General features: G+C 40.0%; 1 protein-coding gene across 1 annotated transcript in view; it reads left to right on the top strand.

Annotated features, from left to right (window-relative positions):
- LOC117297749 (U6 snRNA-associated Sm-like protein LSm4) overlaps window positions 1-25597 on the top strand; it is a 41417-nt gene extending 15820 nt beyond the window's left edge. The window contains exon 5 of the mRNA XM_033780897.1: window positions 25500-25597. Coding sequence (XP_033636788.1) covers window positions 25500-25597 — 98 coding nt within the window. The remainder of the gene's footprint in view (window positions 1-25499) is intronic.
- Window positions 25598-27382: the final 1785 nt, after the last annotated feature.

Here is a 27382-nt window from a genome sequence, read left to right as displayed (position 1 = left end):
TTCCAGTGTAGAATTTGAGGCCTGCTATACGTACATGTATGGGTGAATGATTCAACATCCAATGAGTCTTCGATTAGGAACTTTTGTTTTACACTCAGTGAGCTCAAACGTTTAATGAAACTCGGACTATAGGGTCATTCCGTTGTCAAATCACCCCCAAAAAAGGCAATTTTAAACCCTACCCTCTTCAAATATCGGAGGTCAGGCGCATTTTGACCGAAATCAACGAGAATGAGCGTGCTGTAGCGCGAAAACCGTTCATCGGATGGAGCTAAAATTTAAATTTGAGCTTGTTTAGCCAAGATTACCCCCTAAACCAATTCCAGCAAATTTGAAGAGGGTAGGGTTTAACCCATTGGGTGATTTGACACGAAATGACCCTATAGTCTTGTTATGTGATGGTGCAAGTTTGGCAATATATAAAAAAGGAAATAACGGTTAAAGGTGAAAATATTTTTTTTTTTTTTTTTTATTTTTTTTTTTTTTTTATAAACCCTGGCCTAATTTCAAACATAATTAAAATTACCTACTACTGACAAACCTTTTTCGCAAGTACAAATAGGTTACCAAGGAGTGCTATGTACTGACATTTAATTTGGCTGGTTCCCTACAAATGTCTGCTTAACTGGACAGCTGAAAATCAGACCCCGGGTCAACTATGGGTCAACTTGAAACACAACAAAGAAGCCCAGTAAGCAGATTCGATCCCCCTTTCACAGCTTTTGAAATTAGCCAAAGATATATTTTGTTGGTTCACTGTGCCAGGGATCTTCGACCTGGGACCACAAACTGTCACTCTTCCACACCAGTGCAGTTCATCATTTACAGAGACTGGTGGCTGGGTGACTGGGGTAGTGTAGGGTGATGGCCAGGTTGCACCCACTAGGGTAAAGGTTAACTAGGCGTACAGGTGAGAGCAACCAGGTTTTTTTTAAAAACCGCAACCACAACAACCGGCTGTTTTTGATCGCGTGTGATTTTTCACTCAGAAAGTGAGAATAATTCATTTTTGTGAACATCTGGGGGAGCTCTTAAAATTAATGGCAATACAAACTTTTGGTGAGACGCCAACATTTGCTTTCAATAGTAGGCTCATTAAAGACAGTGGACACTATTAGTAATTGTCAAAGACCCGTCTTGTCACTTGGTGTATCTAAACATATGCATAAAATAACAAACCTGTGAAAACTTGAGCTCAATTGATCGTCGAAGTTCCGAGATATGAATGAAAGAAAAAACACCCTTGTCAAACGAAGTTGTGTGCTTTCTGATGCTTGATTTAGAGACCTCAAATTCTAAACTTGAGGTCTCGAAATCAAATTCGTGGAAAATTACTTCTTTCTCAAAAACTACGTCACTTCAGAGGGAGCCGTTTCTCACAATGTTTTATACTATCAACCTCTCCCCATTACTCGTTACCAAGTGAGGTTTTATGCCGATTATTATGTTAAGTAATTACCAATAGTGTCCACTGCCTTTAAAGCATTTTTGAGAAAAGTTTTCACTTTGAAGTAGTAATTGTTGTCATGTGAAAAGGTATCGGTTTTTATGCCCCAAAATTTGAATCTGAGAAATGTTACTGCCAGTCACTTCTCAGATTGTGTATTCCTGTTACTTGGGAGTACTGTTTTATAATCTACAGATGACAATATTTATTTTTCTCATCATGAAATCAGTAGTTAGCTTGGTAGGATTCGAAACCCACCAATTTGTGATTCCAAATCCTGCAGTCTAACCGCTGGAGCACAAGTTTCCCATTATTATAGAGTGTCCAATTGAAGTGGCCTTTTGCAAAACGAAAATGGCCTTGCCCTCTCAAAGATGAATTGCCAGGCCTGGGGTGGATTTCACAAAGAGTTAAGACTTGTCTTATCTCGAGTTAGGACAAGTTACTCATCCTAACTTAGGACTAGCCTTAATTTTTTGGTATCTCCTAGGACAAGTCCTAGGTTACTCTTTGTGAAATCGACCTCTGATTTGTTTAAATTGAAATCCAGACAGGGCCCAATTTCATAGAGCTGCTAAAGCAAAAAAAATCATGCTTAGTAAAATCAGATTGCCGGCCAAGACTCCTCTCAATTGTTATGGTAAGTAACAGCTGAATATCAGTCACAAGCAACGTATATTGCATGACATTTTGGCCAGTAATGTGTGTAAAATAAGCAAGCTTTTTTCGTGCTTAAGCAAATTTTTTGCTTAAGCAGCTCTATGCAATTGGCCCCAGATCATACATAGAGCAAGTTCCTTGCTCTATGGTAGGATGAACAAGAATGTACCCTAATGCCAAAAAGCAATGATGTATTGCCTTAAACACCAAACTACCCAAGCCTCCACTCCATTTATCCATGTCAGACCATTTATCATAACTAAAATGGCATACCAGTAATACGGGTGCTCCGCCTATAGGGCGTGTAACTTCGCGCCACATCCCGGCCTCCATCAAAGAGCCTCAAAACAATACCAGAGGCAGTCAAATTCCCTGGTGATCTGGAACACCTGGAAAGAATTACCCACTGCTATTGAAACCAAGCAGTAAGGTAAACCGGTGCCCTTATAGTTTGGCTTGACCGTGATATTGAGCCCATTTTTTTCCTTCGGAAGCTTTCTAACCCACCGCGGGCGGTGAGTAAGATCTGAAGATTCTGGTTTCAGTTTTGGCAAACTCTTAAATCTAAGTCGTTGCTCTCGTTTTCGGAAGGAGGGAAGTTGTTGGGATGAAATAAGTGACTTTTAAAGGGAAGGTTATACGTTTGGTAATCACTTTAAAAAATATTGGCAATTCAATGCTTTTGGAATACAAGCCTACAGCAGTTTTTGATAATAGGCAATGTGAGAAACAATTTAACTCGGCTTTCGATAGTAAGAGAAACATTTCATTGTGCGAAACATTTCACTTCAAGGTAATGTAGTTATGGAAAAAGATGTCAATTTTTATCCCCCCAAAATGTAAATATAAGAAGCATTACCGCAGTTACGCTTGAGATTGTGTATTTCTATTAGGGATTGTTCTCCCTGCGTGGACATATTCACTCCAGATTTTCAGCGACATTTTGAAAACGCGACCACCTTTTGAAATACAAATTCCACATGTTAATTCTATTGTATACATCTACATTCACATAAGATTAAAACAATCAAAGGGTTCAAAAACCAAAGGTATACTTTGGTAAGGTAAGCGTACATGAAGAGAATAAACTCAAAACCCAGCAGTTGATTTCACGAAATGCTAGGATTAATCCTATCTCGAGCTATATAGAACTTGTCTTAACTTAGGATCAATTTTAAGTTTTACATGTTACAGTGCAATGCGGGGACTTGTCCTAAGTCCTAGGATTAGTCCCAAGCTAGGAAGAGTGCGGTGAAAGGGACAGCTGATGTAGTATTAACCACTGCTTTCTTGTTGAGTGTGGCAGAGTTGGGGAAGGATTTGGGGATGGTACAATGAATTTGGCACACACCGTTTGGCTGTAGGGCCATCACAAACTATCTAACCAAAAAGCAGTTTTCAAACTGACTGCAATTGGCTCATTATTCTACCTTTATTTTGTCAAGGTCAACTCTGCAATGGCCCTATAGCTAAATTTCTCTTTCTCATGACATACTCCGACTGTGTGTCAAATTCCGGACTTGTACCATCGAGGCACGATGCCATCACCTACCTGCCATGCTATTTTGGGAATATTTTCCCCTCTAGCTTGAGATAATAGTGGCAACTGTACACTGAATTTTTCACTCTTGTTGAAGGGGCGCAGTAGTTTCCTCTTTTCTAGTAAGGGACTTTTAAAGACTCATTTGTTGGAATCTTTCTTTTGTAACAATTGCTTTTTAAAGGCAGTGGACACTATTGGTAATTACTCAAAATAATTATCATCATAAAACCTTTCTTGATTTTGAGTAATGGGGAGAGGTTGATAGTGTAAAACATTGTGAGCGACAGCTCCCTCTGAAGTGACGTAGTTTTCGAGAAATGAAGTAATTTTCCACAAATTTGATTTCGAGACCTCAAGTTTAGAATTTGAGGTCTCGAAATCAAGCATCAGAAAGCACACACAACTTCGTGTGACAAGGGTGTTTTTTCTTTCATTATTATCTCGCAACTTGGACGACCGATTGAGCTCAAAGTTTCACTGGTTTGTTATTTTATGCATATGTTGAGATACACCAAGTGAGAACACTGGTCTTTGACAATTACCAATAGTGTCCACTGCCTTTAATAGTGTATTTTGTCATTGTTTTATGTTTACATAGAGTGTCTCCCGCATTATGCGCAACATAAATGTATCCTTTTTTATTGGTTTATTGGTTAATTTAAAACATTTCAAAAGCACAGCAAAACGCCGAATTGTATTTGAATTACTACTATTGTTATTATTAGTACAATATTAATAGTAAGGGGCACTTATATTGGGAAAATGTGAGTTGTATTGGAACCTTGCAGAGGGCAACCCAACAAATGCTGTGGGTGCTGTGGGTAATTTTGAGGCCTGCTGTGGTACACCACCTTATTCTCGTGGTTTCTTTGTTTTCCAATATTTCATGGCTAAATTTTACTCTCTCAACAATATGATTTTATTTTTTTCTAGCCATAAACTAGAAAACACAGAAAGCACAGAAAACACAGAAAACTCAATATGGTTAGGCCCACCATCGAAAAATATACACGGGAAACGTGTACAGCCTAACTGAAACTTCAGGGGTGGAATGAATTTTCACCCAAAATCTAATTACGCTTTCCTTTTAAAACATAAGCCCTATTGTCAATCTTGTCCATTTTTCTTTTTGAAAGACTTGAACACAACTGTTGGCCACATTGATCAATTTCAACCCCTTACTAACAGGACTTGGCTCAGTTACATTAAGCCTGTAACACAAAAAACATGCTAAGCACAAAACAAATCTTGCTGTCAAAAATAGGTTATCAGCAAAAATGTCATCAAATTTACATTGCTGCCCTTGGTTTTTAACTTGTGTTTTGCTCAGCAAAGAAATTTGCTCAGCATTAGTTTCTGCTTAGCAGCTTAGTTTGGCCCTGTGCAGTTGTCATCTCCAAATGCCCTCGTAAGGTCAGGGATGACCTGGCAAGTCATCCCTGGTCCAACATTTGTAACAGGTTACAGGATTGCCTGAAGGATTACTGCAAATTACTGCAATTTATGGCCCAATAAAAATTAACAAGTGCTCATGTTGGAGTGATTTAAGACCCTGTAGTGACCTGAATGTCAGGACAGCATTCAGCAAGTTAGTCAATTAGTGAGATCCTCTAGTCAGGGTCAAGAAACCCTCCCCCACTCTCCCACCCTACCCCTCCTACCTTTATAGTTGTTCAATGCATTTCATTTGTGCATTGTCACATAATTTACTCACTTGATGAAATCTGGCTTTTCCTTTTCACATCAGAATTATTTATGCTTATTGTAATGCACTCATAAGTATCCAATAATTTGTATAATTTATACATATTAATTTTTTTTTTTTTTTTTTTTTTTTTTTTTTATGCCTCTGACAAAGGATCAAAGTTTGTATCGAAAGCTAAGCTAGGCCATCTCTAGTTTACAGTATGTCTTTATTTTGGTAGGATTAAAGTTCACTTCAGAAGCCAAGCTATGCTATCTCCCCTTCTAATCTAGTTTTATGTAGATTTTTTTGGGGACTTATTATTATTATCTGGGAATGATTAAATTTAATTGCAAAAGACAACCTGATTTATCCGCATTTTGTTTGCACATAAATATGAAATAGGTAGTTGTTTTCTGCACAATGATAAAGTCTGATTTCAAGCCCTGTAGAAAACATTAGGCCCAATTATATATTCTATAGACATATCTTTCAAATTCCTATAGACAACTGGTGGCTCTATAAAGTTAGGGTGAAATCTTAGGTTGTTCTATTAAATTCTATAGACAATTTTTGTGTGGATAGTTTGAATTCTAATATTTTAATCGTAAATTTCACATGTCCAGACTCGCCGTGGGCCTGGCACCACAATTTGTGAATATTTCTTATTCCCTCATCTCCCAGGTTCAAGTTGTTTACTACGGGAGAATGGATGTTTGAAAACCACAAATTTCGGGTCAGGAATAAATCTGTTTTCTGTCCCAATTTACTGCAACTGACCACCTCATTACTGCAGAACCCCACTGTTCAACAAACTCCAGAGGGAAAGAGGGGCATTTTCAGAATAGTTGAGTCATGAGATGGTAGTGTTTGGTTGATGATGGGGTCTTCGGGGGGGGGGGGGGGGGGACTGTTTAGGGTGAAGAGCCCAAGGTGGGAAGGTCGTCAGACCCATTTACACTAGATCTAGAATTTAAAAAAGGTTTATCAGACTCAGATCTGAGCTTGCAGTTTAACTGAAAGAAAGCTAGACTTGTGGACAAGTCGTTAATGGTCCCACGCGGTAACATGGTCGAGTTGTGGCGGTGCTCTCGCGAGATCACTGCTCTTGCGCGATCTGCTGGTTGCCCGACTTCTACTCCCCATTAAATGGGACTATTGTCATGAGAGCAGTAGCCTCAGGGGCGAGAATACCGCGGGAATCGCAGGGAGAGTCAGAATGCTATCACCGCAACAGACATTAAACGACTTGTCCACAAGTCTACAAAAAGCAGGATCAGACCCGGTTTTAGATCCTGCAAATTTATCCACTTTTTGAGGAGGATTTAAACCCTGCAACTGGTGGATCAGATCTGGCACAGTGGATTCCAGAAAAAAAAAATGTTAAGGCAAAGGACACAGCAATTCAATGTTCATTTGGGGTGTTGCTAGGAATTTGTTTTTGTGTGACCACTGAGATCAAAAGTGGGATTAGAGAAACAGGGTCATACATGGTCGGGTCCTAGCTCTATGGTCGTACAGACAGAAGTATCATGTGAATTAGTCAGATGATTGGAATGGGTCACTTTGCGATACTTGGACACCCCTCTAAGACCACCCTACACCCCTCTGGGACCACCATGTCTACATTTTTAGAGCTGTGCTAACAAGAGAATGTGATAAAATCATTCTTGTCACCCTTAGGGGCCATTCGGATTAGTCAATGTTTAAAAATGTCATTTTTTTGTCTTCAAAATTGTGGGTGGGTCAAAAGAAATAACTGAAAATCATCTTGTCACCCTTAAGTATGCCCTTACTGCTGGATGTCCAGCACACTTGATTATTTTTTATATTTTTTATCACACAATTACATTTTATCTCGAACTATAAAAGCCGTAACATTCATCTTATCATGTTCTGAATTTTAACTTGACTGCAGACTAGTGATTTTAACCATGGGCATTAAACCCACGATCGGACATGTTCGGTGGTCATGGGTTTTTCAATTGGATAAAAATCTTTCAATTTCATTGAGTATCCAAGTGTAAAATAACAAGTAAAGTTAAACTCAGTAGAAACTTATGAGAATGCTGGTCTTGTAAATTAATATATTATTTATTATTATTATTATTTATTCGACCAATACAAGGTACAACAAACAAGTTACAATAGCACAAGACAGAACATTAACGGGAAAAAAAAACAATTATGAAAAAGCAAGAAATAAGGAAAATAAATACAGAATTAAATAAAAGAATAAATAAGGTTAAATTAAATTAACTTAAATAAATTATTTGAAAAAGAAAACAAAAGCAAAAAATAAACACAATAAGAGGGCGGCTGAGGGCGGAGCATGCAGGAGGAAAACAGAACCAAATGGGAACGACAACCATAAGGGATAAAAAACAAGGACAAATCATGCGGGTCAGGGCTAACAAAAGTAAACCAAATTACTGTTGCTCGGAAGCATGCTGCCCCACGCATGACCAACAAACACAACTTATTATTTTTAGCTACGAACGGTGCAGTCTTGTGAAAATGTTACGCTAAAATTGAGCCCCACTACTTGAAATACATAATATTCTCCAAACGCTTATTTTTCAAATTAAAACATATATTTTATTTTAAGCTGTGTACTTAAAACAAATTCTGGTCGATTGAAATCTTGGGGCTATACAACCCTTGTAGCATTGTTGATCCCTAAAACTATATCAAGTTCCATGCTTCTCCTCATTGAACCCAAGTCTCGACACTCATGGGGTGACAGGTCTTTTTCTTCAGCTGCGCCACGCATCTGGAACTCTCTACCACTCAATCTTCGATCTTGTGTTTGTACCGCAAAATTCAAGTCTCTTCTCAAAACTTATCTTATGTCACAGGTTTTCAATGACTAATTTTGTTGTTTCTGTTTTTCTTTGTGTTGTGTTTTGTTTTTTGTTTTGTTTTTGGTTTTACTGCGCCTTGAACACCCAGCAGGGTGGATATGTGCGCATTACAAGTCTTATTATTATTATTATTATTATTTTCCACTATTGTTATTGTTATTTTGATGGTAAAGTGACCTTCAAAATAAAGGAAGCATGTTTGAAATTTGTCTAAACGTTTGCGGGACATCACAGTATAGACTGAATTTTCCAAACTTCCCAAAGTCAGCTTCCCCACCAGTCTCTGCCCTTGGGTGCCTGTATTAACAACAGACTGTAGACAGATCTACAAGTATAGTGGTTAGGCATGCTTGTTCCAAGGTGCTAAACCATCAAATTCAATCATTCTGATCAACTGTGAGGGCTTTTATAGTAGATAAATGATGGTTCTGTCCTCCAATTCTTCAGTGACACTCCGCCAACGTCGGCTTGAGATTCATCAAACCATAACATGGTTTTTTTTTCAGGTTTTATGGGTAACCTGTCTGTGCCTGGGTATTATATTGCCATTATTTTGCCAATCTGACAGATATTGGTGCTGGAAGTAAAGATAATATTAAAAGACTTGGCGTGTCATGGCCGAGTGGTCAAGAGCACTGGACTCGAGGTCTGGTGTTTCTGATCAGGCGAGTGTGGGTTCAAGTCGCAGTTTTGACGCTTGTGTCCTGATGCGAGACACAAAACCATACATTGCTTCGTCCTGTGGATGGAACGTAAAGCTGATGTAGGCGCAGAATTTTCTGCTTAAAGTATTGCTTACATATTGTAGGTGTAAGCAGAACCATGAAATTGGGCCTTGTAACCTTCCTAAACCCTTTATTGAATTTTATAAAGTTCAGCAAATGTCAGCTTTTTCACCAATTTCTGTCCTTGGGTGCTTGTACGTTACAACCGGGATACTGTGGAGTCATGCAACGACAGATCTCAGGTAAAGTGGTAAAGGCGTGCTTGTTCCAAGGTGCTAAACCATCAAATTCAATCATTCTGATCAACTGTGAGGGCTTTTATAGTAAATAAATGATGGCTCTGTCCTCCAATTCAGTGGCATGCCGCCAATGTCGGCTTGAGATTCATCAAACCGTAACAGATTTTTTACAGGTTTTATGGGTTGGGTCTGTGCCTGGGTATTTTATTCACATTATTTTGCCGTTTTGACAGATATTGGTGGATGTAAAGAATAGAATAGACCAGAAGACTTGGCGTGTCATGGCCCAGGACTGGAAGGGCAAGGCCATTTTCATTTTGCAAAGAGCACTTCCTTTGTAAAATCTTAAAGTCAATGGAAGTCTTTTGAAGTTGCACCACGGCCAAGACCAGGGGGCAACTGAGGGCATGGCCTGCGTGTTATTTCAGGCCTGATGACCAAGCAGTCAAGTGCACTGGACTCAAGCTCTGGTGTTTCGGATCAGCAGAATGTAGGTTCGAGTCCCAGTCTTGACACTGATGTCCTTTAGCGAGACACTTAACCATTACTGCAACATCATTCAGAGGGGGATGTTAAGCCATTGGTCCGTTGTTGTGAAAGCGAAGAACTGCTTGTAACGTGGAGCAAAAAATTCCCTGCTAAAATCTGCTTGATGTATGGGCAAAAATCCTTACTTCAATAAATGCTGATTGACGCGAAATTGGGCCATGTTACCTTGCCCCTTGATTGGATTTTCTAAACTTCACCAAATGTCAGCCTTCTCACCAGTTACTGTCCTTGGGTGCTTGAACATGTATGTAGTTAAACGGCCGGGAAACTGTGGAGTCGTGCATAGACAGATCTACACTGAAGTATAGTGGTTAGGCATGCTTGTTCCAAGGTGTTAAACCATCAAATTCAATCATTCTGATCAACTGTGAGGGCTATTATAGTAGATAAATGATGGCGTCGCCTCCAAATCTTCAATGACACGCCGCCTGCCTGTCGGCTTGAGATTCATCAAACCGAAACAACATTTTTTACAGGTTTTATGGGTAGGGTCTGTTCCTGTGTATTCTATTCACATTATTTGGCCAGATATTGGTGGATGTTAAAATAATATGACCAAAAGACTTGGCATCTGATGTCATGGTGGGGCGGTCAAGTGCACTGGACCTGAGCTCTGGTGTTTTTGAACAGCAGAGTGTGGGTTCGAGTCCCGGTCTTGACACTTATGTCATTTAGCGTTAATTGCTTCTTCCTTTGTATTGGACATAAAGTGGTTGGTCCTGTGTGTTAAAAAGGGTTTTGGGCCGACGTGGGCTCAATGTCATGGCTCTGCTTACTCCTGAACTCTGCCTTGCGATCATCATTCTTAGCTTACATGGCAAGCGCCGCATTGTTCAAGCTGTGCAAGCAAAGAATCTCTAGTAGTGTGATTAAGTATACTTGGGCACAAGCAAAAATTCCATGCTGACCTGAGAAATACACTTGTTGTAACAGCACAAATCCTTACTTCCATAAACGCTGATTCATTACTTACGGTAAAGAAGGCCATGAAATTGGGCCATGTTACCTTCTCCCTTGATTGAAGTTTTTTCTAAAATTAACCAAATGCTAGATTTCTCACCAGTTTCTGTCCTTGGGTGCTTGTAGTTTAACGACTCGATGCATTTTTGTGGAGTGTGTGTAGACAAGCTACAACTCTAGTGGTTGGACAGGTTTGTTCCAAGGTGCTAAACCATCAAACGCAATCATTTTGGTCAATATGAGGGGCAGTATTCAACTGAAGTGTGTGGTTTGTTTGAGTTTTTAAAGGGTGGGTGTATCTGTGTCTCTGTTGTGTTCAGTGGATGATTTGTGTGCTGAAGGATAAATTTTAAAAAGCCATCATGAATGGATGGGTCCGTGACCTAGAATTGCATGACATCGTCCCCACAATAGTCTGTGCAGGTCTTGCACATAATTTGAATGTAAAAGTGTGTGATGTACGCTAGATGGGAACCAATGGCTCACAAATCTGTTTGAATAGTAGTAGCGCAACTCTCATGGGCTACAATGAGGTTTTGCTGTCACTTCTATCACACACAGTTTCTGTCATGCTCCCCGGGTGCAATGGCGTTAAGGAATATGGATTCTTATTAAACCATAAAGGGGACAGCCTATTTTTGTCATTCAAGACCTGGTTTGGTATTGAAATGGCTTTGTAGTAGTGGTGCAGTATCAGGGAATGATTTTTCTAACAGCAATTTTGCATGGCAAAGTAGAGTTTGAAAATCAAACACTTATACTATCTGGCTGTGCTCCGTGGTCATGGGTTGATGTGGCTGGCTGGCAAAGGTGCTTTTGCATGCCTTCAACTTTTTAGCGGCAAGTAAGGATGACTAGCCTCCCAAATTATTTGATTTAGGTTTTATGATTTTGTTTGGGTAGGTACAGATACATTTTGTGTAGCATGTTGCTATGTTATATACAAGAGTAAGCATTCACTGAGTTTATTTTCACATCTAGGAAGAATGAGACTTCTCAATCATTCTGTGGCCAATTTTTATTTTATTTTTTATTATTCATTCAAACCAATGTTGACCAAACTGAGGCTAGAAGGGAAAACTAGTCTGGCCCCTTTCTGAGAATTCAGCCTATCAGTGTGAACATGGAATCTGACATTATCCTTGTGACCTCCTCCTCATCCCAAAAGATCAACAACCATTTCAGACACCCTCTGAAGACACTAGATGCCCAGGCATTGTAGAAGGGGACACCCAACCCACCCTAGCGTGAAATATAAAGAAAACATTGACTCGGTCCCTAGAAAAAGATCAGTAAGCATTCCTGACATAAGCAGTGTGCAAAAACCCATGAAGTTCTTAATAGGGCCTTCAAGGTGGCATCTGCGGCAAAGGGAAATTGTAGCCCTTGATTTTAGCCCTTTTTCTCATTATTTCACAGGAAATAAAACTCCAGCAACTTCCTTGGGAATTTTAACCCCCACTACTACCCCATTTTCGTTTCACCCCAGGGCTCGAAATTAACACTGGACAGCTACACTCATGCTTATTTGCCAACAATAGATCAGCTCGATATGCTAGCTAAATGTGCCAGAGCTAGAGTATTTCTCAGGACAAATTTCAGTTACTTTCTACAACTGTGAATCAAGTATAAAATCTTAAGTTAGACAAAGCATTCTGATAGGCACTTTGACACCTTTTGTAGGTAAAGTTTTTGGCCATGACATTACTCCCTACTCCTGTGAAAGAAGATCTATACATAATGTAATTTTTTAGTAATTATTAGTTGTCAAGTTTTTGAAGAAAACAAATTTTTCAGGAGAGTCGCATAAATCCGTTTTTACCCGCGAAAATAATTTTCCCTTCGCTGAGACGAAAATCATTTTTTGAAATAGTTTTACTTATTTCCCAAAAACTACAGCACCTCCTTAGCAGCTTTATGTTCAAACTGTGTAAGTTTAATGTAAATCTGTGGAAGTTAGTGTCGTACAAAAATAAACCCTTCAGGAGAATTACTAGGCCCCACAGTGTCTTCCAACGATCACTCAACATGTTGCTTACCAAACACACTCATCATCTCCGACTAATCGTAAGCAAAATAAAAGAGCGGGAAAAACTAAGCACAAAAAAAAAGGGAAAGTCAATGTCAGAAGTTAACTCTACACCTCTGCCATACATGTACATTGACCCCGGCTGCTGGTTCTTTTTGTCCCCTCTCACAGGACCACATCCCTCTACTTTGATGTCCATACAATTTCATGTTGACTTAAGGATGTTTTCTCAGTGCTAAAGGAGAACTTGTCATTCTGTTCAGATTTCCCGGCCGGCGAGCGACATAAAAGAGGGCCATTTCTCACACTTGGCCGGTGATCGTTTTTTGCCTCAGAGCCTGAAAACACGCTCTTTTCTTTTTATTGGATACAGAAAGGTCTCTGTTTTACCAATTGATCCGGTGAGGAGATTTTGATCGGCGCGTCAAATTCCCCGCCGTGTTGTCTGACCAAACAAGGCGAACCGCTCGGCCTGAATGAAAGATTGGAACATGCCGATGGGTCCCTATTAAAAAGTCAGCGCTTTCAATGCCATGTTTACCAAGTGGTCTTTTTGTTGGGTAAAAGTCGGCTTTTTTATGAACGTTCATTTTCTTAAAATTGAAAATAAATAACAGTTGGCCTTTGAAAGATTAGCTAGTCCTATGGGTTAAACATTATGTACATGTTTTACAAGCCTTTCATCTTTCGGTTTAATCTACCTATATGCCAACTGGGCACGTAAATAAGACACTACAAAGGCACAACAAACTGTTGGCAAAATAGAGGAATTTGTCTTGTTTGATGATTTGAAAAGCAATCAAGCGAATAGGTTACTTGATTGTAAAGTGAACTCATAGGAATTTTTGTTCTGATTTATTAAGGAAAAGACATTTGTATACAAATGCTGTTCTTTTATAACAAATGGTTATGCATAAAACTAGGTCGTTTTTATCTAGGTGCCTTTTATTAAACTAATTATCAAAGTACCTTGCACTTAATTGCTAGTAACTCTGTTCAATCCTTTACAGCCATTCTGAATTCACTACTGAAGGGAGCTCGTTGAAATGTATCCAAAAAATAACACAGATAATCTCTACCCTCAAATTACCACCTTTTTACTTCAGGGTTTTGTGACGCAATCCTTTAGAAGAATTCTGAATCCGATCGCCTTCTTTTTCATTCATTGTGGGCAAAAAGAGTATCCTATTTCCTCAAGTATATTTGTTATGGTCATTAATGTGTAGCATGTTGTTACCAAGCAGTCTAGAGCATTGAACTCTAGTTCTGATGGCTGAATCATTAGAGTGTGGGTTCGAATCCCGGTCATGACACCAGTGTGCTTGGATTAGAAACTTAAATGCAGTGGACACTATTGGTAATTACTCAAAACAGTTATTGACATAAAACCTCACTTGGTAGCGTGTAATGGGGAGAGGTTGGTAGTGTATAAAATATTGTGAGAAAACGCTCCCTCTGAAGTGACGTAGTTTTCGAAAAAGAAGTAATTTTACACGAATTTGATCTCGAGACCTCAGATTTATAAGGTTAGGTCTCGAAAACAAGGCATCTGAAAGCAAACAACTCTGTGTGACCAGGGTGTTTTTTTCTTTTGTTACTATCTTGCAACTTCGACGACCAATTGAGCTCAACATTTCACAGAATTGTTATTTTATTCATACATGTATTTTGAGATACACCAAGTGAGAAGACTGGTCATTGACAATTACCAACAGTGTCCAGTGTCTTTAATTGTAGAGGCTTCTCTTCTTTTGGTGGTCAGGTTCGTGTAGTTATTGCCTTCCACCTAGGACCCCCGGTTCGTATCACACTGAGGCACTATGTGGATTTGGTTTGCAGTCTCTTCATGGCTGTGTGGGTTTTCCCGATAATAAATTCTCTGGGGCTTTCCTTCTACATCTAAACCTGAAACTTCTTTCCCTGTCTTCTCTCCATTGGGTTCTTGGCTAGTGCAGTGATTAAGTTTGCTTTTCTGAGAGTCCCTGGCTTCACAACCAGAATAAGTTAAATGAAACAAGGATTGAGATTGTCGATGTAAATGATGAGGAGCCAGTTTGGCTGTCGGTGCTGCATCCATACTCCAAAGGAGTTGAGATGGTTTTAGGAATGCCGAAAGCCCAATAAGCAGGGGGTAGTAACAGTGTAACGCGATGTTTTAAAAGGGTGACTATATGCCTATACTGTATATGATCATTTAAGAATAGAAAAGTGAAGTTCGTTTTCAGCATTTCTACAATTCTAGATTTGAGCGATTCAATGTGTAGTTTCCTGACTGGGATTTGAACCCTCATATATGGTTGACTCAGCCACCAGAGCTTGACTCATTCCCTAGACCATCCTAGACCGATAGGCTAGTTCGGTGACTGAGATTCGAACCCGCATACTGTGAAGATCTTGACTCATGTCCTACACTGGTAGGCAGTACATGCAACACGCAGTGACTTCTGAAAAGTGCAAGTTCCCGGAAAATATCTGGAGGTGTTGTTTTGTAACAAGTTTACGACCCGCAGAATAACACAGTTTCAAAAGCGAGTGGACTCTATTCATCGGTCCCTGTTTAACAAAGAAAAGTGCTACAACCGTCCAGAACACTCAAGTCGAAGGAAACAAAATTGTAAAGCATTTTGTTAAAAACCAGATCAGAAATCCCAAAAGGGAGTTTGTGAAAAGCTTAGAGCATTCAATTTTAAGCAGCATATGGAAAAGGGAAAATAAAACTCCTAACTCATAATTAAAATTGCGTTCTTGGTTAATAAGGAACATGTTTGTTTTAGGGGTGGAAGTTTTCAAAGCAAAGGATACTTCTGCTAAGCAAAAATAAGCAGGATACCAGATGGTGTGATATTGTATTTTGGTTGGTAACCTCATTCTGGGAAGCATATTTGTGTTGCGCTTAGCTACCAGTTGTAGCTCTGAGAAATTGGGCCAAGATGATGGAGTTACGTCGGCGTTCTCTGTTTACATTGGTTTGCCAAAGCCCAGTAAAAGTCCAAATTATGGACTAGTGAAAAAAAGATGAATTGAAAACTGATCAATGAAATGAAAATTTAACTGGTCCTACTGGCTACTCAGTGAAAAAGTTAAGGACAAACCCTGAATTTCTCTCTGTTTTAAGAAAACATACAAAATAGTTTGTTCCTCACTCTGTCTGGCTACCTGTTGCCCGCCTTTTCCTATGTGGAGTAATCGTCATTGCTCACTGGATGAACAATTCTAAAATTCTCACAGCACTGCCTCAGGGAAATTCTATGACCTTCAAAAAAAAAGTACCAAAGACTCTGGCATTGGAATCCGCAAAGGGCCTCTGGAGATTTCCTCTCCACTAAATTAAATAACCACGCACTTGTAAATCATGTTACTCTTATAAAATGTAAATTATCTGTAATGAGTTTTGATTGTAGCTTTAAATTCATTGCATTATTTATTGCCAGACGAGAAAACTGATTTTGGATGAAAACAAAACTGGGGCCTGTCCAATCTGACTTATTCCTATCTGCAAATAAGACTTGTCAAAACTGTTTTTCTTTCAGTTTTAGTCCTAAGACATCTGATAGTGGACTCAATTGGTGTAAATAAAAGGGGATTTTGAAAACGGCTATTTGTGTTAATGCGGTTATACGGCAGGTGTTGTCTTCTTTGAGTAATTCGGGGCGTTCTATGATTGTGACATTTATGACCAAATATTGAAAGGGTTGCGCAGACGATGGCGGGGAAACAAACAAGTGCTTAAATTACCTGATTCGGGACAAAATTCATGGCCTTTTCGTCTGCGTTCTAACACGGAATCCACTGGGGGAAAAACCAAGACCAGAAATCATAATAATATACGTCCCCATGTTGACCACATGAGACCCATGGGTAAGACTAGAACACCAGAGACTGTGATAAGTCGTTCAAAATATTTTTCCATCCGTCTGTGGTGTAGATTATTGACCCTGGAAACAAACCAAAGAACTACCAAAATAATCTCCACAAGCTGTCTATGATAAGTGGGCACATTTTTTCCTGGTAGACCAAGGATTCCTTTGAGGAGTGGGGGGGGGGGGGGGGGGGGTGGGGACGGGCGGACACACACATCATCAGGGTAAAGGGAATATCTTTGGTGGCATTGAAAGTCCCGGCTTGCTTTCACAGTGTAACCTTGGAGTTCATGTACAGTACAATCAACCTGTTTCAATCAATTAGCTCTTGATTTCAAGGGGAAACTATTTAACTAGAGGCAGTTGTGTAGAAACGGCGGTCTTGCCGACAGCTATGACACTTCCACGCAGGAGTAGCCGGTACTTTTTCAAAAGTTGAATTATAACAGGAATGTTTGTAAGTCCGTAGAGATGGTTACTTGATTTCAAAATGGAGTTCTGGGCGGAATTGTTTATGACTCCATCCCCACCCCCACCCCACCCTCTGCACCTTAACCCATATCTGCCTGACTACATTACAAGCCACAGTACTTTTAAAAAACACTGTTCCTGCTTAAGCCCTGGGCCCAATTTCATAGCGCTGCTTAGCGACCGATTTTGTGCTTACTGTGCAATTTCTATTTCATAATAGCGCTGCTAACCGTAAGCACACGAAAAGGCATGCTAACCTTCCGGTGCTTACCGCACGAAAATAAATGACGTCACGATGCAAATCCACGGTAAACATGCAATATGGCCGTCCAATTTTTCTGCTAACCTGTGAAATACGCTAAGGCTTAAGCAAATTTTTCTGCTACAGTAAGCATGCAAATTTGCTTACCGTTAAGCAGCGCTATGAAATTGGGCCCAGGTAGTTTCTATTGCTGTATTACAAGTAACCATTTCTTATGTACTGCCTTGCATGCAAACATTCCCCCCCCCCCCCGACAAACTGAATACAATGGAAAGAGCACGTCATTCTCTTGAATGTGATATATAGATTTTGTCATGTTTGCTGTATCATGTCACAAGTACTAGCTTGTCATGGCCGAGTGGATATGACCACCAGACTCAACCTCTGGTGTTTCAGATCAGCAGAGTGTGGGTTCGAGTCTCAGTTTTGACACTTGTGTTCTCAAGCAAGACACTAAAACATTTATTGCCGCATCCTTCGGGTGGGAAGTAAAGTCCTTGGTCCTGTGTGTTGTGTACTTGTTGTGTAGCCCCATAATGGGTAGTGTGCGAAATCCATTACTGGTTTCAGATGGCTGGCAAATTGGATTACTGTGAGAGATTTACAGGGGTGGAGAGCTTCTATTTGGTCCCCCGTAGGAGGGGGCTGGAGGTGAGACCTTTTATCCTAGTTCCTGAATGATTGTGACAGCCATCACCTGTTTTTGTGGAGGAGGTGAGCTTCCTCTGGTCTGGAAAGAGGTTTAAGCCCTGTTTGCATTGGACTTTTGGGTGATAAACTAACGGAGGAAATAGGTATTTTGACCATTTTCAAGTCCAGTGTGAACAGCCCAGGAAACGTTCACCCAGGTAACTTAATCGAGTCTGTTTGCGTTGGCTGTTTTGGATGATAAACTCACCAAGGAAATGGGTAACTTGACCATTTTCAAGTCTTGTGTGAACCTCACAGGAAACGTTCACCCAGGTAACTGAATCGAGTCTGTTCGCATTGGACACTTTTGGATGATAAACTAACTAAGGAAATGGGTAACTTGACCATTTTCAAGTCTTGTGTGAACATCACAGGAAACGTTCACCCAGGGAACTTAATCGAGTCTGTTCGCATTAGACACTTTTGGATGATAAACTCACCAAGGTAATGGGTTACTTGACACTAAAACATTTATTGCCGCATCCTTCGGGTGGGAAGTAAAGTCGTTGGTCCTGTGTGTTGTGTACTTGTTGTGTACTTGTAAAAAAGCAAGTGATTTTGAAGCAGGGTCGTTAAGCAGCAGAAGTAAAACAGGGCCCAAAAAGTAGCTTACCACAACGAAATTATGCTTATTGCACCAGAGTAAAGTTACCAGCCAAACTACCATGTCACATCAATTCTACCTCCATAGTCACATGAACATCGTCTTACTGTTATCCTGATCATTTCTGCTTAGCAACTCCATGAAATTGGGCCCTGGTCACTCTGGTCCTGTGGGTTTAAGCAGAAGATCTTTAAGATCTCTTCACCCAGGTAACTTAATCGAGTCTGTTCGCATTGGACACTTTTGGATGATAAACTAAAGTCCAGTTTGAACAGCTCATGAGGCGTTCATCCAGGTAGCTTGACTGAGGTTAATGGGCAGTTTAACTGGCCACCTTCTGTCTGGGTTAGTTAACCTGGTCAAGCTAACCCAGTCGAAAGGTCAAGTGCGGACACCTCATCCCATTGAAACCATCATGTTAAGCCATTCCAACAGCTTTATTCCAATATCTTTATTCGATTGTCTTCAATAAGAGGAAAATATAAATTCCTACCCTCAGCTCCCCTGAGTTATTCTCATTGGTTACTTGTTCTACTTAATGTAGCCCCTTAATAACCAAGACTAGCTTTTATTAGCCTTGTTTGGGCAAACTTGCATAATGAAAATATTTTTTTTTTAAATAAAAACATATATATAACAACTCGTGTTAAGATGATTCTTAGTGCGTTGTGACATCGCGCCAACGGTCCCTAGATTTTGTATGAACACTGGGACCTTGATGACCATTTCAGAGAAGTACAGCGAAGATGTAGGTGCGAAGTTGGGGGGTGTAAATTAATAGCAGCTGCTGGGTGAAATCCCAGTGGAGGAAACTTGGGAGTCCTATTCAAGGTAAAACTTCTCCATCATGAGCAAGTGTCAATAGGTCCTTGGTGTTTAGTAGTCCTGATGTTCTGTTGTTAGATTAATCCGGTCCTTGCTCTATGGTTTAAGCTTGCATGTCATCACCAGTATTTAAGAGGATTGGTTATAAGAAATCCAAAATAATAGGTCCATAGTTCGATTCCAGTTTTAGTTCTGCAGGTTTTTTATTTACTTTTTTTAACCGATTTTTGTACATCAAAAAGTACCCATTCCTTAATCCTATCACCCCCAACCTACCACGTCCACAACCCAACAAATAAAATAGACCATGCAAGTTTTGCGCGTGTTTCTTTGTCATACATGTAGGTCGTTACTTACTAAACAACTTCACAATGTTTGAGAACATTTTGCAAGGAATGTAGGACAAGTAAAAATTTGCTGTCCTTTCACATGAAACTCATTTTGTAATATTTCACAAACATTGAGAGCGTTCCTGGCAAAATGTTTGGTTTTTCCCTGTCGTGTAATCTGCATATTTTACTAGTAGCCAATCCTCCTCTACCACTTTTTATTCCCCGACAAACAGGTGGTTGAGCCCCAAGAACGGGATTAAAACCATAATTATTGGCATTAATATCTAGGTTAAGTGGAGAACCGATACCCGAGCAGCGTGCCCAGGTATAAATCACCCTCTAATCAAACCCTAAAAGCCGCACTCCTGCGGGATAAAGAGGAATTAACAACAGGGCTTGTTGTGGGTGTAACTCCAAACCCAAGCAATTATTTTAAGTTCTGACTCGGCTTTTTTATTCTACTGCAAGAGAGCTAGTGTTTTCACGTTATCCTCATGAGTGAAGAATGTTTCTATGTGGTTTGGAACGTTGGGTTTCAAACGCAGTCCAATAAATTATGAATTTGTGTTCAGTCTGTTTGCTTTTTGAAGAGTTTATGTTTTGAAGAGTTTGCAATGTTTTCTTCTAAAAATTAAACTATCAAAAGCTTCAAATGAGCATTTGAAGAAAAAAAAAAGATTCTACATAATCAGAAATTATGAATTGTCAAAAAGATTTTCCCGGTCTCAGTATTTTAAAGATGTGTGTCATGGCTGAGCAGTCTCGTGCGCCAGACTTAAGTTCTGGTGGATAAGTCTTTGGGGGTGTCGGTGTTGAATCCCTGCCATGACACTTGTGTCCTTGAGAAAGATGCGTGCTATAACTTCTTCTTTTTACCCAGGAGTATATGGGTACCTGCAAGGGTAGAGATTGATTTTGTGTTTTAAAAAGCATTTGGGTGTCATTGCTGTCCAACTCTGTGATCAGATTGAGTTGAGATCCGCCATTTTACCACGACCAAAGATCAAAATCTTGTTTATGTTTTTACACCAGTAATTGATCCAGCTCTGATCCCATATTTGTTCACAGCAATCACACACAAAAAACATGCAAAAACCCTGCCATTCCTAGCAAACCCAAATAGCCACATTGAATTGACATGTCTGATCCACTGTTGCACCCTTTTTTCTGGAATCCACTTTGCTGGATCTGATCCACCAATTGCAGGGTGCCACTTTCCTCGAAAGGTGGACTAAATTTGCAAGATCTTGCCCCATCTCTGATCCTTCAGACCAAGTTCCTCAAATTGAGAGCCAATCTCTATGGCTTTGTTCTCCTCTCCTTGTCAGAATAATGCTCCAAATTGACTCCAAAAACCACAAAGTGGTGGTAAAGCTAACAACTCTCTGAAACCAAAATGGATGAGATTTTGAGCAAACTGGTTTCTGATACAGCACAGCTGTCCAGAAAGTAAATAAGTGTTCGATTGTTCCAGCCAACAAAAGGCTAAATAGCTCAGTTGGTAGAGCACCGGCACATTAATCCGTGGGTCGTTGGTTCAAATCCCATTTTAGTCAATTTGTCATTGTTCAACCCCTTATAACACCTTTCCTTACAATATCTGTTCCATTCAAAGGGGAGAAAATTCAAAAAAGTTTTATCAAAAGATCTCTCCCAAACCTTACACCAAATTCATCATGGATCTGGGGTGGTTATGAACCGGGGAAGGGTATCGTGAGAGAACGGAAGTCCGAGAAGTCCACCATATAAAAATCAGTTTTTTTATCGTTCACCGACTCCAATCACCCGAGGGGGTTAAAGGGTTAAACTTAATAAAAATACATTTCAAAATGGGAAATAACAACAAGCATTCTGCATCCTGGTTGGAGTATTTGTTGTTATAGTTGAGTGGCATGAGGAGTTTTTATGAGGACCGGGTCATGCCGAGAGGGATTTGACATGTTGGAATTAGTTACGCTGATTTTGCCAGCTTCTCAGCGGTTCGGGGAGAAAGTATTTTTAAGAAAACATCATCGGCGAGGAAAGTCAACTGTACCAGGAGGCAAGTTGATGGGGGTACTGAAGTCAGGTTTGGGTTTTTTTTCGCTTTCATGGTTAGTTCTGTTTTAAAGGGAACAGTGTGATGTGTTTGTAACTGCCTTGGGTGTAATCAAGTAACCGTTACAGCGTTTGCCCGTAACTTTTTCACTGACAAGCCAGCAGGACCAGTTAGCTTTTCATTTCTCCGATCCGTCCAAAATTCATGTTATTTAAGGATGCTCACTGAGCTATAAAGTTAGACCACTTTGAAAAAATTCTGACCGGTCCTCATGTGTGTTTTAAAGGCAGTGGACACTATTGGTAATTACTCAAAATAATCAGCATTAAACCTTACTTGGTATTGAGTAATGGAGAGCTGTTGGTAGTAAAAAACATTGTGAGAAACGGCTCCCTCTGAAGTGACACAGTTTTCGATAAAGAAGTAATTTCCCCTGAATTTGATTTTGAGACTTCAGTATTAGATTTTGAGGTCTCGAAATCAAGCACCTGAAAGCACACAACTTTGTGTGACAAGGGTGTTTTTTTCTTCATAGTTATCTCGCAACTTCGACAACCTATTGAGCTCAATTTTTCACAGGTTTGTTATTTTATGCATATGTTGAGATACACCAAGTGAGAAGACTGGTCTTTGATAATTACCAATAGTGTCCCGGGCCTGTGTGCTTCGTTTTTGAAAAGGCAAGGGCACCAAGGCTTTGGTAAAGGGCACTCTAGGAGGAAATTATGAATTTCTGCTGTGAGTATTTCAAGGGCATCAAGGCAATGACCAGGGGGCACGGAGGCCTGGTGTCCATTGCTTTAACTGGCATTTGGCCAGTGGACCACTGTAAAGAGAGGACGCTGCTGTAGCCCTGCCGTAATACTGACAGGATTCTGATGTATTAGGGAAGGTGTGAAGCACACCAGACTCAAGCGTAGGTGTTATGATCAGCAGAGTATGGGTTCAAGTCCTGTTCTTGACACATAAGCAAGGCATGTCATCATTATTGTTTCGCCCTTCAGATGGGACATAAAGCCGTAGGTGCGTGTGTTGTGTATATAAGTAAAAGAATGCGGTACACTAATGGTTAAAGGGAAGGTACACGTTTGGTAGTTACTCAAAACAAATATTAACTTATAAACTGACTTGGTAACCAGCATTGGAGAGCTGGTGATAGTATAAAACATTGTGGGAAACGACTCCCTCTGAAGTAACGTAGTTTTTGAGAAAGAGGTAATTTCTCACTAAAATAATAAAAGACTTCTAGCTAGAAGTCTTTAATTCTCATCTGAAAGCACACAAATTCGCCCAACAAGGGTGTTTTTCTTTCATCATTTCCTCGCAACTTCGATGACCAATTGAGCCCAAATTATCACAGGCTTGTTATTTTATGGTTATGATGGGATACACCAAGTGAGGACACTGGTCTTTGACAATTACCAAACGTGTACCTTCCCTTTAAGAGAAGGGGTTTGTTCTGGTGTTTGTGGCAATAGCTGCAAAATGTGTCAACACAAAACAAAACAAAACTACCATCTTCAACTGCCTTTAAATTGTGTGGCTCAAATCCTACTACAGACTGAGCTGGGGTGTAGCCCACTTGCATAAATGTTGGAGACATTCTCTGACGTTGGCTGACAAACAATTGCTGATTGATTTAGTTGACAGCCATTGTGTTTCTGATGGGTCTGCGAGTACTTTGAAAATGGCTGTAGACATTGTGTGTGTGTGTCGTCACAAAACAAAAATGAGAATGTATTTTTCAGTGGTGGATATTACCATTTTGTTTTATGTATTTCACATTCTCATTAGGGTTACGTCTATTTATGTGTTGGAATATTCAGTATGGAATATGAAATTTGAAGGATATGGCATGACTGTGGGCCGCCATATTGACATCGGTTATATGAGTTTTAGGCTCACATATTAACCGATTCCACTTGATGTTAACATTTGCCTAAACAGCTGCGATATGTTTGCTCAAGCAGAACTCGGCCTAGGAACCCTGCTTGTGGATTTGGATTCAGTCCCTGTGTTTCCCCATTTGGACTTTTCTTCCTGTTCCCATCCCTAAATTGAACCTTTCGTCAGCCGGACAGGGTGTAGAGCTTAATAAATATATAACCAGAATATAAAACATGAATAAATACATCTCTGAGGTGCTTCAACGTCCACTATCACTTCCTTCTGAGTCATATCTGTTGGCGAATAACTTAAAGAACTTGGAAATTCATAACTGGTATTGCCCTTTAATTATGATTGACAGGCCGGGCTCATATTGACTTCATCTGTCAATCAAACATTTGCAGATGTTTCGGTGCCCTTTGAAGCAGTGATCAGGGCACACAATAGGGATGTCTCGGTCGGCCGCCCTTCTCTTCCCCGGCCAGTCATGTTATCTTTGCTCAGGATTAGCGTGTGGAGTTGACGGAGTTGACGCTTTGGTTGTGCTATGAATGACAGATTTACATTGTGTACATACCAAAGTACCTTGACTTCTCGTGTAGTTTGGGGGGAAAGTTCAGTGATTTGGATTGAATTGATCGGAAGTGTAATTACGGGCGTTTATTGTCTGACGTGCTGGTATAATGTGAATAAGATTTGTGTAAATTGACGTTGACTCACCCCCCTCAGGTCGTTCATTTCAGTCCAAATTAAATTCCATTTTTATTTTAATTTTCCCCTTTTGGTTTGATTGTTGTATATTACTAGGGTTTTTACATTCAAATATGTTGTTTTTGGTTATTTCCTAATAAATTAAGTATCTGGCTTCAAAATATTCCAAGGTACCCACAGCAATTGCCGTGGTGCCCTGTGCTTTTGCTGTGGTGCCATGCGATTTTGCTGTGGTGCCCTGTGATTTTGCTGTGGTGCCCTGTGATTTTGCTGTGGTGCCCTGTGCATGGTTCCTGTACAAATTTACATTTTCCACATAGAGGTGGTTCTTTACCAGAGAGAAATTGCTGCGCCCCTTTCAGTAGAGAAGTTCAAGGCCTGAAGTATGAATGATAAAAAGTTCTGCACTGGTTTCAGGCTTTTTAAAACTTAAACTGGTAATAAACGCTGAAAGGATGTGTGAAATGTTAGTCTGATTGGAAGAAAAAGAAATGCTTTAAGATTTGCACATATAAATAAGGTCATTTAGCGGGAAACTTCCTTTCGAAATTGTTTTGCTCAAAATGCTATAATATTTGAGAAATGAGCACAGCAATCAGTTTTGATCTCACAAGACCAATACCGAATATTTGAAAACGGTGGGAGCAAGGGTGGTTTTCTTTAACTTTGTGTGACTCTGATGACCAATTGAGCTTGAACTTTCACAGGTTAGTTGTTTTAATGTACATTTGGGTCACACAAAGTGTGGCTACTGGTTTTTGAAAATTGCTTATGTTGTCGTGTGCTTGTAATTGTAAGCACGGTTTGTAATGCAAACTCGTCAACAGCCAGTACCAGAGTGAAAATTGATACACTTCAATCTGCTGATTGTGATGTCTTTTCATAAATAAACCGTTCATCTATCAATCATCACCATCTAACCTGCAACTGTTTAGCGTTGTTTCATCATGCTAAGCTGTTTGTGCCAGCTACTAAGCCAGTGACCTAATCCCATTGAATAAGAGTGGTGAAAAACAAACTTTGGATTTGGAAGGAATTGTGGAGGGGAAATGTTCTATCCACCCTGTTGCATAACATTACCTTGAATTAAGCGAGCCTTGTTTCGTTCTCTTTTCACAGGAACGTTCGGCCGAGGAGGTGGGCGTGGAGGTCGTGGAGGCAACAGGGGAGGAAGGGGAGGAGGTGGGGGTGGTGGTGGTGGACCCCCGTTGCGTTAGTCAATAACAAGATCTAGTCTCGTAGGTAGGATTATTTAGTTGCTGCGTTGAGAATTGGGGGGGGGGGAGAAAGCGGATGTTTTCGAGACAGTTTCTTTTTTATTGATCTCGGTTAAAATAACAAAACTACTGCAGACAGGAAATCTGTCTGCCTGAAATTCTGTCCCCCATATGGCAAGTTAACATGGGCTGAGGAGGATAATTCAAAAGAGGGCGCTATCAGAAGAAGTTTGTAGACAATTTGCCATATGGGGGACCAAATCTCCTGCCTCAGGATTAGTATTAGTAATAACAGGTATTTATGTAGCGCCTAACACGTTAGTCTCTATTCTAAGCATTCAGAGGAACAAAAAGATAGTTACATAAAAAGATGAATTAAACAGAAATGTTGCTTGCAGGGATGGGAAACTTGAGACTTTTATCTGAATTCAGACATGTTGAGTCAGCCTGATGAAGAGCAGTTATTGTTTTTCCTTTAAAAAAATCCTGCTCTTCTACTTCACTAGTGCTGAGGACACTGTTCCTTTAAAAGCTCTGTGAAATCTAACCACAGGGGTTACCAAAAAGGTGGAAATGCCATCATTTCGTTGCACCTTTTGGATTCTTGTTTGAGACATTTTTTGTCAGCAATGGCTCTCACCTCTGCGTGCCTAGAGAACAGAAATAGCCCCCCCCCCCTCAGAGATTTATATACGCTTTCGGTTTGAAGTAAAGTTTATTTGCTGAATAAGAGTACAATTCAAACTGTCTCTTTAAGACTTCTGACTGTCACATTCCGTTAATTTAGTATTTTGTGAGGAGAGAAGAATGAGTTTGACAAGGTGCTTGACCATTTCAACAATTGGTTGGTATCTCCATTGACAATGAATCAAAGACTGACTTCATGGGAGGAATCCATCCCAGACTTGGATTGTTTTTATACAAGACATTAAAAGAGAAAGAACCCCTGTGGTCTTGGGAAATCCAAGATGTCTCGGCCAGGTCCTTGCTCCTGGATCCAAGCCCTGTCTGTCAGCTGGGAGTATCTTCTTAGTGTTCTCCCTTGGGAAATCCTTAAAGAGTGTTTAAGAGTCTCAAGGCTTGTGTCCTGCTCTCCAGCTGGGAGTGACTTCTTTCTTGAGACATTCAAGAGAAAGTTTGATAGGCCTTTTTGTGAAATCCACACTCAAAGCTTCGGTTTGAATCTACCTCAGTTAGACAAGAACTGTCCTGTTGTCTGAAGGATTTTGTTTTTTATGAGCAGCTTTTGACAAATAAGTTTGCTTAGGGATTCCGGTTTATAGGAAAACCATCTTCTTTGGCTTCACATTCTACAAAAGAGGATTTCTGGGTGCGTCAGCGTGGCACTTGTTTGGGTTTTGGGTTTTTTTTTTTTGGGGGGGGGTTTGTTTTTTTGGACATACCTTAGCTGGGAATGCCAATCTTGACGTCAAAGAATCTCTGAAGGCAAGACCGATTCTTAGCGCAGCTAGATTTTGTAAATTATTCAGTCAGGAACTTGTTTTTTTTTTATACAACTGTCACAGAAAATGGAGATAGATTAAAGATCATGGAGAAGTTGGATGGTGTTTTACTGTTTTGTAAATAATTTTCCTGAGTTGTTAACCTTTCCATGCAGAAATACTGTGTCCCCCACCACAATTTTGTTTTTTAAATGCATTTAAACAAATTAACAATAGCCAAACAGAGAGCCATAAATAAATATGAGCTCCGGAGACACCCCCCAAAACAGAAAAAAACTTTATCGTACCATCCCTTTAATAATAAATATAGAAAGATCAAAAG

The sequence above is a fragment of the Asterias rubens genome, chromosome 12 (genome assembly GCF_902459465.1).
Source record: "Asterias rubens chromosome 12, eAstRub1.3, whole genome shotgun sequence".
Classification (NCBI taxonomy): Eukaryota; Metazoa; Echinodermata; class Asteroidea; order Forcipulatida; family Asteriidae; genus Asterias; species Asterias rubens.
This window is presented reverse-complemented; position numbering and strand designations above follow the sequence as displayed.